The 16,685-nt window shown below is 53.9% G+C and overlaps 2 protein-coding genes across 18 annotated transcripts in view; one reads left to right on the forward strand and one right to left on the reverse strand.

Annotated features, from left to right (window-relative positions):
- The first annotated feature begins 524 nt into the window (after positions 1 to 524).
- On the forward strand, positions 525 to 5,094 carry SLC2A4RG (SLC2A4 regulator). Its single transcript, XM_085520501.1, has 8 exons — positions 525 to 728; positions 1,530 to 1,702; positions 2,457 to 2,566; positions 2,647 to 2,891; positions 3,227 to 3,327; positions 3,414 to 3,663; positions 3,740 to 3,855; positions 3,938 to 5,094. The coding sequence occupies exons 1-8, from the start codon at positions 618 to 620 to the stop codon at positions 4,047 to 4,049; spliced, it is 1,218 nt and encodes a 405-aa protein (XP_085376627.1). The 5' UTR covers positions 525 to 617; the 3' UTR covers positions 4,050 to 5,094.
- A 2,091-nt stretch (positions 5,095 to 7,185) lies between these two features.
- The window catches only part of ZBTB46 (zinc finger and BTB domain containing 46), a 34,612-nt gene continuing 25,112 nt past the window's right edge, over positions 7,186 to 16,685 (reverse strand). For 5 of the 17 annotated variants that reach the window (XM_085520472.1, XM_085520471.1, XM_085520475.1 and 2 more), the window contains 5 exons: positions 15,322 to 15,494; positions 13,957 to 14,008; positions 13,553 to 13,900; positions 10,043 to 10,218; positions 7,186 to 8,484 (listed from right to left, as the gene is read on the reverse strand). In XM_085520472.1, coding sequence (XP_085376598.1) covers positions 8,104 to 8,484; positions 10,043 to 10,218; positions 13,553 to 13,900; positions 13,957 to 14,008; positions 15,322 to 15,494 — 1,130 coding nt within the window. In that variant the 3' untranslated portion in view covers positions 7,186 to 8,103. Of the gene's footprint in view, positions 8,485 to 9,477; positions 9,663 to 10,042; positions 10,219 to 13,394; positions 13,901 to 13,956; positions 14,009 to 15,321; positions 15,495 to 16,685 lie in introns of all 17 variants that reach the window. The other 12 variants (XM_085520481.1, XM_085520479.1, XM_085520478.1 and 9 more) reach the window with 6 other exon arrangements.

Consider the following 16,685-nt stretch of genomic DNA (forward strand, 5'->3'; position numbering starts at 1 on the left):
TTTTATTGGGGGGGGGGGGGAACTCCAACTATGTAGAATTTGGGGGAGGAGCAGCAGAGTTACGGGGGGGGTCAGTGTAATGAGGGGGAACCCGCTGATCCTGGGGGAGCAACTTTCTTTTGGGACGGGGGTGGGATTTGAAGCCCTTCGGATCTGAAGCGTCCGTGTAACTCCGCAGCCTGTTATCACGTGTGTGTGTGGGGGGGGGGCACCACTTTGGGGGTCCCCTCAGCCTTCGGTCGCCCGGGGCCGCCCCGAACCCGGAGCGGTTCGTAGATGGGACGACGTCGCTTTGCGGCCCCCCCCCCCCCCCGGTGCCGGTGCGGGCGGGGCGGGGCGGTTCGGTTCGAAGATGGCCGCTAAGGGGGCGGTGGTGGCGGCGGCGGGGCCGGTGCGCGGCGGGGCGGGGCGGGGCGCGGCGCGCCAAGTGGCAGCGCCTTTCGACCAATCGGGAGCCACCCTCGAGGCGGCCGCGTTCCATCCCGCCACGAGGGAACCAATAGGAAAAAGCGGCGGGGCGCGGAGGGGGCGTGGTCACCGCCGACACCGGGCCGCGCGCCGGCGCGCTCCCCCCCCGCCCCGCGCCGGGCCCGGCCCCGCGGCCGCCGCCGCCCCGCATGGAGCCCGCACCGACACCCGCCGGCTGCGCGCTGCTGCTGCCGCCGCACGACGCACGACGCCGCCGCGCCCGACGCCGCCTCCCGCCCGAGAACGACGGGACCCCGCAGGTACCGGGGGGCGGCGGCGGATGACAGCGAGAAAACTTCCCCCGGCGGTTTTATAGGGGGTGGGGAGACGGGAGGGGAGCCCCCACCGGCCGCCCCCCGCGGTCCCGGTGCTGTCCCGTCCTGCGGTGCCGCCCCCGCACGGATCCGCTGCTGCCCGCTGGCGGCAGAACGGCGGACACGCCCCCACGGAGCCTGTGGCGGGAGCGGCTGGGGGGGGTCCGGGGATACCGAGAACCGCCCTGTGGGGCCGACCGGGGTCTGAGGCGGATCCCGGCTGCAGCACGATGGGATCCCGGCCGGAGATACCGAGCCGTTCCCAAATGGATCCCGGCTGGTTCCAAAATGGGTCCCAACTGGATCCCAGCCCTTAGGGGTGTCCCAGGTGAGAAGGATGGGAGGGGTCCCCAGCGGATCCCAGCCCTGGGGGATGTCCCGAGTGAGGAGGGAGCCGCTAAAAGCACCGCGGGGATCCTGTGGGATCCTGGTGCGCTGCTCCAAAGGGATCCGCTGCTTTGGAGGATGCCAGCCCTGCCCAGCACAGCCCCGCTGGGTCTCCTTGGGATCCACCCGCAGAGGGATCCATTGGGTGCTGACACCCCATAGTCAGTGCCTGGGGGGATCCTGCTGCTTCCAGATGGAAGATTTGCTTGGGATCCACTTGGGACACGCAGCCGGTGGGATCCCCCCACAGCCCGGCACAGCGCTGCCACCTCCTAACCCACCTTAGAGACCAGGGAATCTAATGGGGCTGGGATCCTCCAGCAGCGGGATCAGCCCCTGACGGCCGCCCTCTCCCTGCAGGCGCTGCCCGGGCACAGTGCGGGGCTGCCGGGGGCGCGGGGCTGGCTGCGGTGCCTGGGGGACCCGCTGGGGCTGCAGCCCCCCGAGCAGGAGGCGATGCTGAGGGTCCTGGACGCGGGGCTGGAGCGGTGCCTGGCGCTGCACGCAACCTGCATCCCCCTACCAGGACACAGGTATGGAGGGACCGAGCGGGGATGGGGATGGGGATGGGGGGATGGGGAGGATGGTTGTAAGGTTGGGAACAGGGATGAGGATGGAGATGATGGAGATGGGTCAGGGTGGGGTTGTGCTCTCGTCTCACCCATGTGGATGAAGCCGTGTGGGTCCCCCCAGCCCTTCCTCTCTCTGGACGCAGAGCCCATCGCTGCTCCCTGGGGCTCCCAGCACAGCCCGGGCCGTGGCACAGCGCCCGGTGCCGTAACCGGAGCCGTCGGGGCGGGCGGCAGCTGCTTGGCACCGAGTCCATTCGGGACTGTGTGCGTGGAGGCGCGAATTTGAACAGCTCGGGGCGCAGGAAGAGAAATCCCTGCTCTGCTTTCCAAGTGCTGTTTGTTCCCTCTGCTTTTCAGCAGAGCAGAGCAGAGCCCCACGCAGCCCTAACCCAGGGCTGCCCCGCTTTGTCCCGCTGCAGCAAAATGGCTTCTGCTGCTGCTGACCTCTCGCTCACTTTGTTTTTTGGCTCTTTCTCATTTGTTTTAGTTTTTCTTAATTTTGTCTTTTTTTTTTTTTTTCCAGTTCAGGAAGTTGTTTGGCCCCAGCTGGGCTAAGGCTGCTTTCTCAGCTGTATGTGGCACAGTGCAGGTGTCAGTGCTCACAGTGTCCCCTCCTCAGCTTGTGGGCACCCTGGTGGGAGGTGGGGGGCACAGAGGGGTGGTGGTGTGGGGTCCTGGCCGTGCTCATCACAGCCCCCTGTGCTCACCCTGGCAGGAAGCTCCCTGGCAAGGCAGGCATCGATGAAGTGATGGCAGCCGCTGTGCTCACCAGCCTCTCCAGCAGCCCTCTGGGGCTCGGCCACCCCCCAGCACCCCCTGGCCCAGGTATATGAATGCACTGTGGGGACACTGAGCCTCTGTCCCTGGGTGTGTGGTGCAGACCTGACCTTCCTTCTCTTCAGCAGAGCTTGGCAGTGGGATCTGGAAGGAGACACCAGCCATGTCCTTCAGCTGCAGCAGCAGCAGCAACACCAGCGGGGAATGGAGCTGGGACCCCCCCAGCGACCACTCCACCCCCTCCACCCCTTCACCCCCACTCTCCAGCCATGACCCCAGTGCCTTCTTGCCCACCTTGGCGCCAGACAACGGCCCCGAGGAACCTGACAGCACCCACTTCATGTTTGGAGAGCCCACCCCGCGGAAGAGGAAGGTGGGATGGCAACAGGAATGGGGATGGGCATGAGGTTGGGGATGAATCTGATGATGGGGTTGAGGCTGGAGATGATGGTGGGGAAGCCATAGGTTTGGGGCTGGAGGTGGTGAGGCTGGGAATGGAGATGATTATAAGGGTTGGTAGTGCTTGGAGGTGAAGTACTTGGGTGGGGATGTGAGTGGGAGTGGGGGTGGGCTTGATGATAGAGTTGGGGATGGGGATGAAGAAGATGGTTGGGGTGCTGGTTGGGTTGGGAATGGCACTGGGGATGGGAATGGTGATGGTGATGAGGACAGGGCTGGAGTTGCTGACCTGACCCCACTCGCCCGCAGAACTCCACCAAAGTGATGTTCAAGTGCTTGTGGAAGAGCTGCGGCAAAGTCCTCAGCAGCTCCTCAGGGATGCAGAAGCACATCCGAACCGCACACCTGGGGTAAGCGCTGGGGCAGCCCCCAGAGCCCCCAACCCTACAGACCCCCACTATGGGGCCGCCCCCAGTCCAACCCCGCTCCCCTACAGCCGCCAAGCCGACCTGGAGCAGAGCGACGGTGAGGAGGATTTCTACTACACGGAGCTGGACGTGGACGTGGACTCGCTGACAGATGGACTCTCCAGCCTGACGCCCGTCTCTCCCACCTCCTCCGTGCCGCCCGCGTTCCCCGGCCCCGAGCTGCCGCCATTCCCCAGCCCTGAGCCCCCTCTGGGCTCCCCCCGCAGCCCCCCGCCACCCCCCGGCCTCTGCCACGTCCACACGGACCACGCGTACCAGGTGAGGCTGGGGTGTAACTCAGTGCTCAGAGCTGCTGCGTGTGCCCGTGGGTGCTGACGTGGTGCCGTGTCCCCAGGGCTGCCCCTCAGGACCCACAGGTGGGGAGAAACGTCCTTCAGGTCCCCCCGTGCCCGTGCCGAGGACGCCGGCTCTGCCCACCCCGGCGCTGCCGAAGCCCCCCGCTGTCCCCAGGTGAGTTGGTGTGGCCGTGTCCCCATCCCCTCTGCTCCTTCCTCCATCCCTAACAGCACACTGACATAGCGCTGCCCCGCAGGAAGCCCCGGGGGGAGGCCAAGAAGTGCCGCAAGGTGTACGGCATGGAGAACAGGGAGCTGTGGTGCACGGCGTGCCGCTGGAAGAAAGCCTGCCAGCGCTTCCTCGACTGAGCCCTGCCGCCGCCGTGCCCCCCCAGCTCTCCTTCTTGCACATTTTGCACTTGAGGTGCCTTCGCGCCCCCCCACCCCGCGCACACACACACACACACACACACACACACACACGCTCCCCCCCGGGGCTGGACTCAGGGAACAGCCCCCACGCTGTTGGGGGGAGGACTGTGGGGTGGTGGTGGGGGCATGCACAGCTGGGCCTGGCCCTGCCTTCCCTTCCCCCCTAAAGCTTAATGCACACAGCCCCCCCCGCGCCAACACAGAGCTTCCCCCCCTTTCTTTATCCTCTGAAAATAAGCTAACCCCCTCCGTGCCCCCCATCCCTTTGCCTGCAGCCCACGTCCCTGCTGGGGGGGGGCACGTGCTGCTGGGAGAAGCTGTGCCTTGGGGCTTTGGGGGGTGGGGGGGGCGGGTCCTGTTCCCTACCCTCGCCTTAACTGGGGGCTGACAGACACACGGGGTGCCCCCCCCTGCGCCCCGTGGGGGTTTTTACTCTTCGTGGCGTGTTTTCCTCTCTCTGTTTTGTACCTGGGGAGCAGCTGCTCCCGCCGGGGGCCGCACTCCGGGAAGTGCCTGCAGAACGCGCCCGTTTGCACTAAGCCAAACTGCACAAAGACCTTTTCTGTTTTGTTTCGTTTTTTGTTTTCCTTTTTTTCCCCCCTTTTTTCTTCCCCCCCCAACCCCCCCCCCTTTTCTCCCCCTCCTTCGTGTGTTTTTATTTTTTAAATGAAATATATGAAAATTCCTATTTTTTAAGTACTTCCCCCTCCCCACCTTCCCCCTCCTTCCAATCCCCCACCCCCTTTGGGCTGCACTGCCTCCAGCCCATAGGACTGGTGGGGCTCCTTGGCCTTTCCCCCTCTCCTGTCCCCTCCCAGTCCCTGTATCCCTTCCCCAGGCTCAGTCCTACTCCCCCTTTGCCTGGGGTTCGGGGGGTCCCCACGTTGGGTGCCTCCGGGATGGGGTTGGGGAGGTGCTGGGGTGGGTGGGATTCATGAGAAAAAGAATAAAAGATTTGGATTCTTTTTGGTTTTTTGTTAAAGGGTGATGCTGAGCTGCGTGGTGCTGTGGGGCTGGGATGGGGGGGGTCGGGATGGCATCATCCCAGCAGAGCGATCCTGCCCCATGCTGCAGGATGAAGGCAGGAGCTGATGGAGGCTGGAGGTGAACATAGAGAAATCAGACAAAAGGTTAGCAGCAATTTCCCCAGTTTATTGAAAGGGATTTGATTTCTGCACGTACGTCTACGCTAAGTCCCATCACAATGTATGTATAGTCAGAGGGCACAGCTCCGGGTGCCGGGCAGACAGACCAAAGGAAGGTCCTATCGACTGAACTACATCGACAGGGAATCGGTACAACACAGCCACGTCCTCTGCTGACCTCTGAGACCACAATCTCCTCCCCGGCAATATTAAATACACCTTCAATACAAACACAGGCTTGATAATAGTGATTAGAGTCAGTTCTCGTATAGAATATTCCCAGCTAAAGGAAATAATTCATCGTCATCATCTCCGAACGCCGCCCTCTTTCTGTCTGTCTTGATTTCTGCAGGCAGGTTTAAAGCACGTGGAGAAATAAATAGAGGTGGGAGCCGTACACACAGCACTTGTCCTACACAGAACTAAAAACAGAGGCAGGAACCCAAAACACAACGAGGGGTGACCGAAACGAACAGAGAACCATCCAGCACCGCTCTCATAGGAGTCATGGGATGAGATAAAATAAGGTCGTCTTGTTTGTAGTATTGCAGGGATTCCAGTTGTTCCCTTCCTGATGGGGCTGTGAAGCTCCAGCCCTTAGCGTGGCTCAGAGGGCTCTGTTTGGGACACAGAGTGCAGCCCCCATAGAGGAGCAGTGCTGGATGGTAATGCTAACACACTATGTCAGCTTTTCTATGGAGTTTCCTGCTTTAATTCACTTCTAACCTCTTTCTTTCACATCCTCAGCTCTGAGAGTGCACCCAATGGGCACTGATGGGTTCAGTGTCCAAAAGGGGCAGGAAGGAAAAATGGGAAACGTTTCCAAAGATGAAATAAAGCTGAGGGGTCACCCCGGGCTCTGGGGGGGTTCCCAGCTCTTGTGGTGTGGGATGGAATGGAATGTCACAGAAACAAAGGGGTGAGGGGTTGGGTGTAGGGGTTCTGTTTTTAAATAGACTTAACATATAAAAGCAAAGCTACAGCCATCCGTATGCACTGTATGCATTTGTCTACACAGAAGTGGGGGCTGCGAGGGCCCCTCCTATGTACAGGGCTGACAATAAATATAGATCTGAGGGAGCTGAGAGCTGCCTGGCACGGAGCTGGGGCAGCTTTGGGACCTTGGGGATGGTTGTGAAGGCTGATGGTAGGACACGGGGACTGATCTGCCTGTTCAAACCCAGCAGCGGGGCCCTGCATGGAGCTACAGTGCAACATGAGTTTGTACAGCTCAACAAGAACATTTCTGCACGACCCCCATCCCTCCACTGCAGCCCCTGCACACACAGGGATGAGCACTGATGGCAGCAGTTGGACACATACACCCAATTCCCAACGTGCACCAACGCCGATAGAAACACACAGTGTCTGCATGGGGCTGCGGGGAGCAGTGCTGGCAGCCAGCAGCTCCAACCCTGAGGGATCAGTTGGGGTGACGGTACCACAACCCCGTTTTCTTGCCGGGCACAACCACGCTTCTATTGAAACCAACGCCTGAATGATCCTCCCTCCCCACCACAGACGGCCCTTCCCACCATTAGAGGATAATAAATAGCACCTTGGAGTCATTTGGCTTTCGGCACCAGCTTGTCCTTCGCGGCAGGTTTCAAAGAGCGTCATCGCAGCGTAGGAAATTGCTCCGTAGCGAGGGAAGGGTGAGGCCTTCAGCTCTGCTGGGGTTGGGTTTTTTTTTGCCTTGTTGGTCTTTTGGTTTTTGGTTTTTTTTCCTTTTCATTAAAAAATAAGCACCAGAAGCAAAGAGGTGGAAGGTAACACGGACTCCTCCTCGCCTGGAAGGCCCCTCCAGTGCACTGCGTTGTCATTTCCTTTGGGTTGGAAGAAGGCAGCGGTGCTCGATACGGACACGGAGCATCCAACCACTCGGAGCCACCCAAACCTTTCTGAGACACGGCAGGAGAGAAACCTGGTTCTCATAAAAACATTTTATTTGCAAATTTACATGAAACCAGTGCAGCTGAGATTGAAGGTTTCCTTAATAGCTTTCACACCTACCGACGATGGACTGAAGCCCACCCGGGTGAGATCCCAGCAGGACGTTGGGTCTCCTCACCGCGGTGTGCCGTGCTTCACAGTTCATCCTAAAGGTCTCACGCTTTTCCTACCGTTTGCATATATTTGTGAGAAAGGCAGCTGAGCAAAGGGAGAAAAGTGAAAATATCCGTGGAAAACGCCAACAGGTAAACAATTCCCTGCGTCCTTATAGCAAAGAGTTCATGAAAATGCCAGCACCCATCGGTGGGTGTGGAGACACAAGGCTGGAAGACCAGACATGGGTACGACGCCACTGGGTCCTAGAAATGCCATGATCTTTTTTTGATAGTGAACCTTTTGGAAGCTAAAAATCTACTTTTCTGACAAGAATTGTAAGGCTGCAGTCCCACTTGCTTTTTGATCTATTTGGCTCGGTTAAAAAAACAACAATAAAAACCCTCTTTAAATAACCTGCAAAAGGCCTGCATCGTTAGGGGAAGCCCTCAGAAACGTGCACCCATTCGTTCCCACCACCGTTCGTTTGCAATTCCACTGCTGATGGGATGTTCACCACCACCCAGAACCTGCTTTGCACACAACATGTCCTGGAGCTCAATGCAGGGTGGGACAGGGGCACACGCCCATAGGATCCCCATGCAGGATCGAGGAGGAACAGCGGGCGGCGAGGCCGTGTTGCTAACACACATCCAAGTGGAACAGAGTAGGACTCGTTTAGAAAACACAAATAATTTTGCACACGTGGACGACAACAAGGCTATGTAGTTTTTCCAACATACTCCTTCCTCCCCTGCCCTCCCTCCCCCTACAAACAACAGAACGTGACAAAAGGATCCCTAAGAAATCCAGGTAAAATCCTTGTCGTTCTCCCCAGAGTTCTCCTGCGAGGAGTCGACGTCTTTGTCATCATCCAAAATCACGTCATCGTGCGCCATGCCTACATCATCCTTCCATTTGATGTCGTCGTCGTCTCCCATCTCCTCATCTCCCTCCACCTTGATGTCATCCGGGTCTTCCATATACGACCCCTCTCCAGGGTACAGCTCCTCAGGGGACCCCTCAGCCCCGCTGGGCTCCAGGTGCCCGGCCATGCCGCGCCCCGAGCAGTCGGCGCAGACGCCGTGCCGACGGGAGCCGTGCTTGATGCCCACGCTGGCTGCAGACATGAAGACCCGGTTGCACACCTTGCAGACGTATTTCTTGTCCTTGCTGTGCACCTGGGAAAGGGGATGAGTAGAAAGGTTAACGGTGATGGAGCTGGGCTGAGGGCTGCATGAAGGGTGCCCAGCTGCCCTACTGCAAACCAAGACCACCAAGGCTTTCATTGTGCAACTTAAACCCATCACAGCTAGTTCTACTCTGTAATTCTGTAATGCAATGGGAAATCATATAATCACAGAATGGTTGGGTTGAAAAGGAGCTTAAAACTCATCCAGCTCCAGCTGCTACCATGGACAGGGACAGCTGCCATAGACCAGGCTGCACAGGGCCACGGCACCTCCAGGGATGGGGCACCTATAGCTCTGTGCAAGAGCCTCACTGACCTCAAAGTGAAGAATTTCTACCTAACAATCTCTCCTTGGTTAGTCTAAAGTCATTTTCCCTTGTCCTATCACTCTCACACACTCTGGTTATCAAAATCCTCTTGAAAATGCCTTTGATCAAACTAGGAATATGTGAGAGGAACTTCCAGCTTGCAGCCACTCGGGATGCTGCAAGCAGAGCAGGAAGGAAGCTCTGCACACACAGAGCCATCACCTCCAACCAGAGCTGGATACCCCCAGACAGCACTTCCTGCTGGACACTGCCTGCTCCTGCAGCTGGGAAGCACCGCTTACACCCCGTGACCACACAGAGGCACCATCCGAGATGCAAAGACTTCAGGAAGAAAACCCCGTGTTTATTTGAACCATCTGACTCAAAGAAAACAGACATTTCTATTGAATTTACACTTTATATAAAGGCTATAAAAAAAGTTCTTTTTGATCTGAGCTAAACATGAAACTAAAATAGCCCCTTTTGTCTTTAGTTCTCAAGTGAGGAACTGAAAGAAAAGAAAGTGGGTTTTTTGTGTGCTAAACCCGTTTCCTTTTTCTATGTTATTTTTGTAGCGCATTTTCCCTTGGTGCCTATCAGCACTCATCTCTGCAGATTTACCAGAGATCTGACAATTAAGCCCAAAATACCACACGCAATGGAAATAAGATTACCAGAGCAGCAAAGCACATGATCCCAGACATTCAGCTTGCCACAAGCATCACCCCTTTGGCAGATGAAGACCATGAAGATGGTCTGAGGGAGTGATTTGGATAGAGACTCCTCTTCTGTATGCATTCACAAACATTCCGATTCTGTTTTCATCTCCCCACACGTATAATAATAAAGTGAACCTGACCTGCAAGCTCCAAGCACCAAGTCAGTGACCTAGAATGACTCCAGCAGAAGAAACGGAGACCTAATTCAATTTATAGATCACCTCCATTCCACTCCCAAAGTAAAACCTGTGGGCTGAGCTGCTGGGAAGGAGCACCGCAGAGAAGGACCCAGGTGTCCTGGTGGCCAACGTTTGGCCAATGGCTGACCACAATCCAGCAGTGTGCCCTGGTGGCCAACAAGGCTAATGGCACCCTGGCATGTATTACAAAGAGTGTGGCCAGCAGGGCGCTCTGCCACCTGCTCTGGGGTATCTGCTTTAGATGATGTCCAGAGGTCCCTTCCAACCCCTCCAGTTCCATGACTGCAATCCTTACACTGAACACAGCCCCCAGCTCTTACCAGTGTGTGTCTCTTCATGTGCTCCCGGCGCGTGAACTTCTTCCCACAGATCTCACAGGGGTAAGGCCGCTCTCCCGTGTGGGACCGCATGTGTCTCTTCAGGATGCACTGATGCATGGCAGAGAAGCTGCAGTAGGGGCACTTGAATTTCTTCCTGATCACTGTGAACTCGTTGACTGTAAGAGAGCAAGTGAAACGAAGAGATTACTTTCAGAATGTCCCCTCGCGGTCAGTGTTCTGGTTCAGCATTTTCCTGTTAGATCAGATCACTGTGAAATCACACTCTCACTCCTTCACCACCTGCAATTTGCTAAACCCGCGTCCTTATACCATATCATTGCAGCTGAGTGCTTTGAGCGCCTTCGTCAGAGCAGCTTTTGAATGAGGCAGAAGGTAAACACTGAGCAGCCCAGCACACAGTGCCTAATGCTGGTTAAGGAGCAAACACAGCAGGCTGGCAACCTGTGGCAATTCTCATTTACTATCAGGAATCATCCTAAATACCGGTACCTAAAACCTCAACGCCTGTTTGCAGAGCACCAGCCAGCAGACCCCAGCAACAGCACCACGCTGTGCTGGTATTTGGAGGCTGTAAGCAAGTCCTCTGTGTGTGCTCCAGTGCTATGTCAGTGGAAGTGCAATGACCACAGTTTATCCAGCAGAAACAAGAAGTCAGGACTATGCACGCTCCATTCTCCAGCTTCCAACTATCCACAGTGCACAGATATAGAAATACAGAGGAACACGTCATGCCAAACTACAGCATGGCTCTGGTGAGCCTCCTTACAAGCCAGCTCTACATGTCTAAGGCTTTGATGGTCTTTTTCCTCCCCCCGCCCTGAAACCACATTATACTGAACTGGAAAACGATGAGATTTTATTTGAAGTCATTCTGACACTGTTGATTCTTTTCTTCTTGTCATCTCCTTAGGAGTGCACAGACAGCAGGCTCAGGGGACGCATCCAGCACTGACAGCCCAGGGGTCCAATTTGCCAGCAGAATGCACACAGCAGCTGTGTTGGTATTTCCTCCTCCAAACACAATGAAAGTGCAATATGCAAAATGCAGCAGGTGGAAACTGAGTGTTTGCTATTCCCCGAGGACATCCACCCACTATAAATTTGGGATAGACCATCCACACAGATATGCCTTTAAATCCCTAAAATCCTTACAATTCTGTTTGCTTCCTATTCATATGTTAATTTTCACCCATTTTTGTCCTAATTATCACCATTTCTCAAAGCAATCTATCGTTTACATAACAAGGAAGGAAGAAAAAAAGAAAGCAAATTGTAGTTAATCATCATAAGTACGCTACATCATGCTAATGGATTTTTATAAATGCCAGGCTGTAGGAAAGCAGAGGGAATAAGGCATACACCAGACCTGCCCTATAGGCATGTAACACACAGAGCACTCAGCAGTGTTTCTGGGTGCTCGCTGAGATCCTCTGTCCTACAGTGGATTTGACACACTCAGTGTAGTTACCAGAGGCAAGGAGCCCACTTTCTCCTGCAGAAGTCTTACAGAAGGTTCACAGTGATGGCACAAAGCTATTTGTGACTGATATGTTTCTGGTCTGACCTTGTAACCGTTCGCATTACAAGTCCTCCACATCCACCACCACCAGATTGTACCTCAATGACCAGATGCCCTTTGGGGGTTTACCACGAATATAAATCATCCATGTTATGGCTGAGCTACCACTAAAGCTTATAAGTCAGCTGCAAGGCTCACACTGCTCTCACAGAGTTCTGGACATGCACAGCTTGGCTGTGCAACCATAGCAGTGTCACAGTATGACAGAATCATTGAGGGTGGAAAAGAGCTCTGAGATCCTCAAGTTCAACCAAACCCACCTCCACATTCCCACTGTCCACGTCCCTCAGTGCCACATCTCCACAGCTCTGGAACACCTCCATGGACAGTGACCCTACCACTCAATCTATGAGTGTTTTCACATGCAGTTACAACCTACAAGTAGTTGATTCTGCCAATAGTTTTAACAAAGAAACTCTCCATCGGATACTGTCTACCAGGAGCACACACATCGGTGTAACACACACGTCACATCACATCCACAGGGACTGTGATGGGGCCTCCAACAGCACCTTTTGTCTCCTTTGGACACACCAGACTTGTGGCTGATATTACAATGGGATAACATTTGTGCACAGACACACAAAGAACCAGCAGGAAATACCACTATCTCCATGTGAGCTGAACTCTCACTGCAATCCCCTGCTGATGCACAGTCCTGCTGTGCTCCTCCCATGTTTCCAGGTGAAACCCATTTTGGCCACAACTTTCTCCTCTTGCTCAGCTTTCCCTTACCTCCCCTTGCTGTTTACTGACGAGCAAAGTAAACCACAAGGCAATGAACAAGCTGACAGCAGGAAGAAGAAAAGCCAGTGCACTATGAACTAGACACGACACCAAAGAAGCTGATGAGAACAACTGCACTTAAATATGCTGCCTTCATTTAACAGCTGCTATAATCTGGTTTTGCAAGTGAATGTATGGCAAGAGACATTTAGGGTTTCTTTTTAATAAGTAATTTGAGGTCACAAAACAGGAGTTCCAGTAGGATTTCTGCCTTCCACTAATAACCACTCCTGGTTTTCTATGTGCACCACTGCTGAGACTCTCCATACAATCCCTCCTCCAGTTTCAAAGCACATATTCACCTTGGCTAACATAAATTATATTAAATAAATTAGCTGGAAAATTCGCACAACCCCAGAAAGGCCCAGCCATACCCAGGTGTATTTTCTAAGAGTTCCTAAAAACTCAAAAATGATATAAAGTATTAAAATATACCAATGCTGATGTAATTTCTGAGCCCCAATCAGTATTTCCCCTCTCCTTCAGATGACAGAACGTCAGTCCTGGCACCTCACAGTGCTGAGCAGCCCCGTGCTCCCACTTCAAGCTGATAAACCCTGAAATGCTCAAACTGTACCAGGGACAGAATGGGACCAGAACACAGAATACTGAACTCTGCCATTAGTTCCACTGCTAACATGCTCACAGGCTTAGGGATGTTATTTGCTCAGGAAAACACCACCATTTCTTTTATAAAGCACTTTGAGATCCACTGATGCATAAAGTTAAAGATAAGTACACAGGATATCAAACTACTAGGGCATCCAAAGAGCCATGATGCAGACTGACCAAGGATATATTCACACCAGAATTGCACCACGATGCAGTTACGCTGTGTCTCACACCAGCACCCAACCTGGTCAGTTTGGAGGAGTTACTCTACATCCTTACACCTGTTGTAAGGAAACCATTTGTTTTCCTAGCTCAGAAGCAAGGCCCAGCACACACGGCGGCCGGGCAGCACACCTTGGCATGGCGAGCGAGGTTCTTCTGTGTGCCCAAGCCCTTGCCACAGAGGAGACACACAAAAGCGCGCTCGATCGAGTGCACAGACACAAGGTGCTGGGTTAAGTCTGTCTTGTCACGAAACGGCTTGGTGCAGCTAGGACATTGCATCTTCTTACAGTTGAAGTGGATGGTCTTCTCATGGCGGTCCATGTTGGACTTGAGTGTGAAGCTGGCAGGGCACTGGGCGCACTGGAAGCGGCTGGGAGGGAGGGTGCCCAGCAGGCCAGGCCGTGTGCGGGCGTCCAGAGGGAGCAGCAGGGAGAGGGCAGCCTCGTGCTGGTAGATGTGCCCATGGATGTGCTCCTGCAGCTCCTCAGCACGCTCAAAGACCCTCCTGCAGAAGCCACAGGTCAGTCCCTTGGGCAGGGCTGGGTCTGGGAACAGGCCATCGTGGGTTACGTCCGTGTCTTCCGACCTCAAACATGTGTCTGAAATAGAAACAAGACACACACGTGTACAAATCACTGTTGTTGGGTTAAAATAATGGTCGTTTCTAAAGCATTTTGTATTTTCTACTTACCAGAGTCAGAGTTATCAAATGGCCAAAGTGCTAGAAACCCATCGCAAGCGGCCTGCAAACGGAAAGCACGCTCAGGTTACGGCATACCCATAAAGCACCCATCCTCAGTGCTCAGCCCCAGCAGGGTGGAATTAGATGTTCTGTAAGGCTGTTCTGTCGTTCCGTGATGCGATCAGGCCCCATGCCCACAGCTCACCACTTGTCCTGCCCACATCACCACCCGTACAAAGCTCCCTTTGTCACAGCTAGGTCACCAGGCAGTGCTTCGTGGGGCTGCTGGTTAGGGCAGCCACCAATGTACCTATTTCAAGGGTAACTGAGTTCTTGGTGTCCCTCAGCACCTGTAGCTCACACTCAGACCAGTGGCAGACCAAGGGCACGTTGCCACCAAACACAAAAGAAGTGGAAAATTTTCCCTTTGCCCCACGCAGCTGCTTTTCCTTCCATGTAGCAAAGCCCATGCAAAACTCGCTTCCCCTTACGCAACGCTCCCTGGCATCGCTAATCCACATTATAAATAAAAGCTGATTTTTTTTTTCCTGTTTGCAGTGTGGCAGATGGTGGCCCGGCACGGGGCCACACAGCAAGGCTGCAGGCTGAACCCCCGGCTCCTGTGCTCTGCTCTGCATGGGGAAAGCCAGGCTGCCACCATGTGGGTAATGCCAAATTACAGAGCCTGAGAAATGCTTCAGAAACGTATGGGTGCCCCAGATGCACAGGGCCCTGGGCAGCCTGAGCTGATGGGGGGCAACCAGCCCACAAAGGGGTTGAGAGGGCTGTAAGATCCCTTCCAACCCAACCATAATGTGGTTCTACAACTTTTAAGGATCATTCCAACTCAACTATTCTATTACCCTGTGGCAATTTGCTTCTAAATCTATTTAGATCATTGCAATAAGCCCGTATTCAAACCACCAGAAATGGGCAGCAGAGAGCTGGGAGCTCAGCTACCTTTACACCATTATTAATGGAAAAGTATGAATAGCTTTTTGAATGCACACTGTGGTTAGGAAGAAAGTGGGATATAAGGACAGCAACAGTGCTGACCTCTAGTTTTAAGATGACCTGTATTTGTTTAGAACAGCTAACAGATCAAATCTAAGATATTGGAGGTAAACTGGCTTCTTGCAATGATCTGAGGGGCTAAGGTCACCACCCCTGGAGGTGTTCAAGCACCATGGAGATGTGGCACAGAGGGACCAGGTCGGTGGGCATGGTGGGATGGTTTGGGGTTGGCCCTGGGGATCTTGAAGCTCTTTTCCAACCTTTATGATTTTGTGATTCTATGTCATGGTATTTCAAAGCACTCCTGACTGGGGGTAACTGGATTCAATCGATGCCTTTGCCTTTCTCCCCATATCTTACCTGGGTGGAGGAGGGCAGCTCTCCTTTCGCGGTGGCTTCTGGTGACATGCCACCAGAGGAGCAGCTGGCGGGGGGGCTCTGAGTGGCAAGGTGTGCTGCAGGCAGCGGGGGGGACGCAGCTTCCACTTTGCCATCACATTCACCCCTGGAACGACTCCAGTTGGTGCCAGGCCCTGGGGAACACAGGAAACGAATCTCACCCATGTGCACCAGCACCAGCTCAGAGCAGGGACGGGCAGAGACTTCCTGGCACTGGGGGCTCTGCTGGCGGATGGGAGCAGCTCTCAGGGAGCACCACTGCCAACACAGCACTGGGAGCCTCACAGAATGCACACACAAGTGTGGGTGTAACTGAGGATTCTTGGAAATGGACGCTGGAGCTTTGGAGCCCAAAATACGAGCTTATTTACCACAGCTTTGATCTCAAAGTGCTTTATAAAAGATGGAAAAATATAGATATATATATGGCTTTGACACCATTCCTAGCAAGCAGGAAGTCCCAACAGTTATACAAAGCGATTCAGTCACACACAACAGTTGTTCCATTCCAAAATCCTGCTGCAGTTGAGCAGGAGAGCATTGCTGGTGTGATGGAAGCAGAGCACAGCCACCCGCTGCCCCTCAGTACACAACATCCCCAAAGCTGCACCAGTAAAGTGAAACCCTTACAGAAACAAGGACTGTATAATGAAGGCCGGTGTACATCACAACTAGTTGACCAGCAGCCAACGCCTTGACTGACTGCACCATGGTAATGATGCACTGTGCTGGTCTTTTCTTTACTATTATTTTTTGGGGTGAGCAAGAAGGCAAAGTCAGAAGCAAACACTGCATGGAAGTAAATCCATATTTAAAGCATTACGCCATAAAGGCTCTTCATTTCGAATACAGAAGTGTACAAACAGAACTTTTGTGCACACAAGAGTTGCACTCCTTAATGCAGCACTGAACAGCAGAGCCGAAGCTGTGCTGGAACACAATGCCCTGAGCTGGGTCACAACGTGGCATTCAAGTGAAACTGCACAAAGGTTTCTAAATCTGAACGATCCCAAACTTTATTATTATTATTAAATAAATCAGCTCTCAAACAACACAACTCAATGGCAGCAGCGTGATTTTTCAAGCAATCATTGATGTTTATTTGGGTTTCACTAATAAGACAAGAGGAGAAACCCATACGAACAACCCACCCTTTGTTTTGTCCCATTCTGATCAGTACGGTGAGAAACCATTTTCCCTAAGAAATCTCCATTCGTTGAATTTTAATGCAAAGTATTTTCACTTTTAAATAGGGAATGAAGCGCTTCCCTTTTGCCAGCTCTGCACAGGGATGCACTGGGTTAGCAGTGTTATGTGAGCACAGC

This window comes from Coturnix japonica, chromosome 19, assembly GCF_054131305.1.
Source record: "Coturnix japonica strain WE chromosome 19, WE-NBRP24, whole genome shotgun sequence".
Classification (NCBI taxonomy): domain Eukaryota; kingdom Metazoa; phylum Chordata; class Aves; order Galliformes; family Phasianidae; genus Coturnix; species Coturnix japonica.

What these genes read in the sequence shown, in the direction of transcription:
- SLC2A4RG (XM_085520501.1), top strand. Translation starts at nt 618, where the DNA reads ATGGAGCCCGCACCGACACCCGCCGGCTGCGCGCTGCTGCTGCCGCCG. An exon ending in AGAACGACGGGACCCCGCAG is followed by an intron (nt 729 to 1,529) that starts GTACCGGGGGGC and finishes CTCTCCCTGCAG; the next exon opens with GCGCTGCCCGGGCACAGTGC. An exon ending in CCACCCCGCGGAAGAGGAAG is followed by an intron (nt 2,892 to 3,226) that starts GTGGGATGGCAA and finishes ACTCGCCCGCAG; the next exon opens with AACTCCACCAAAGTGATGTT.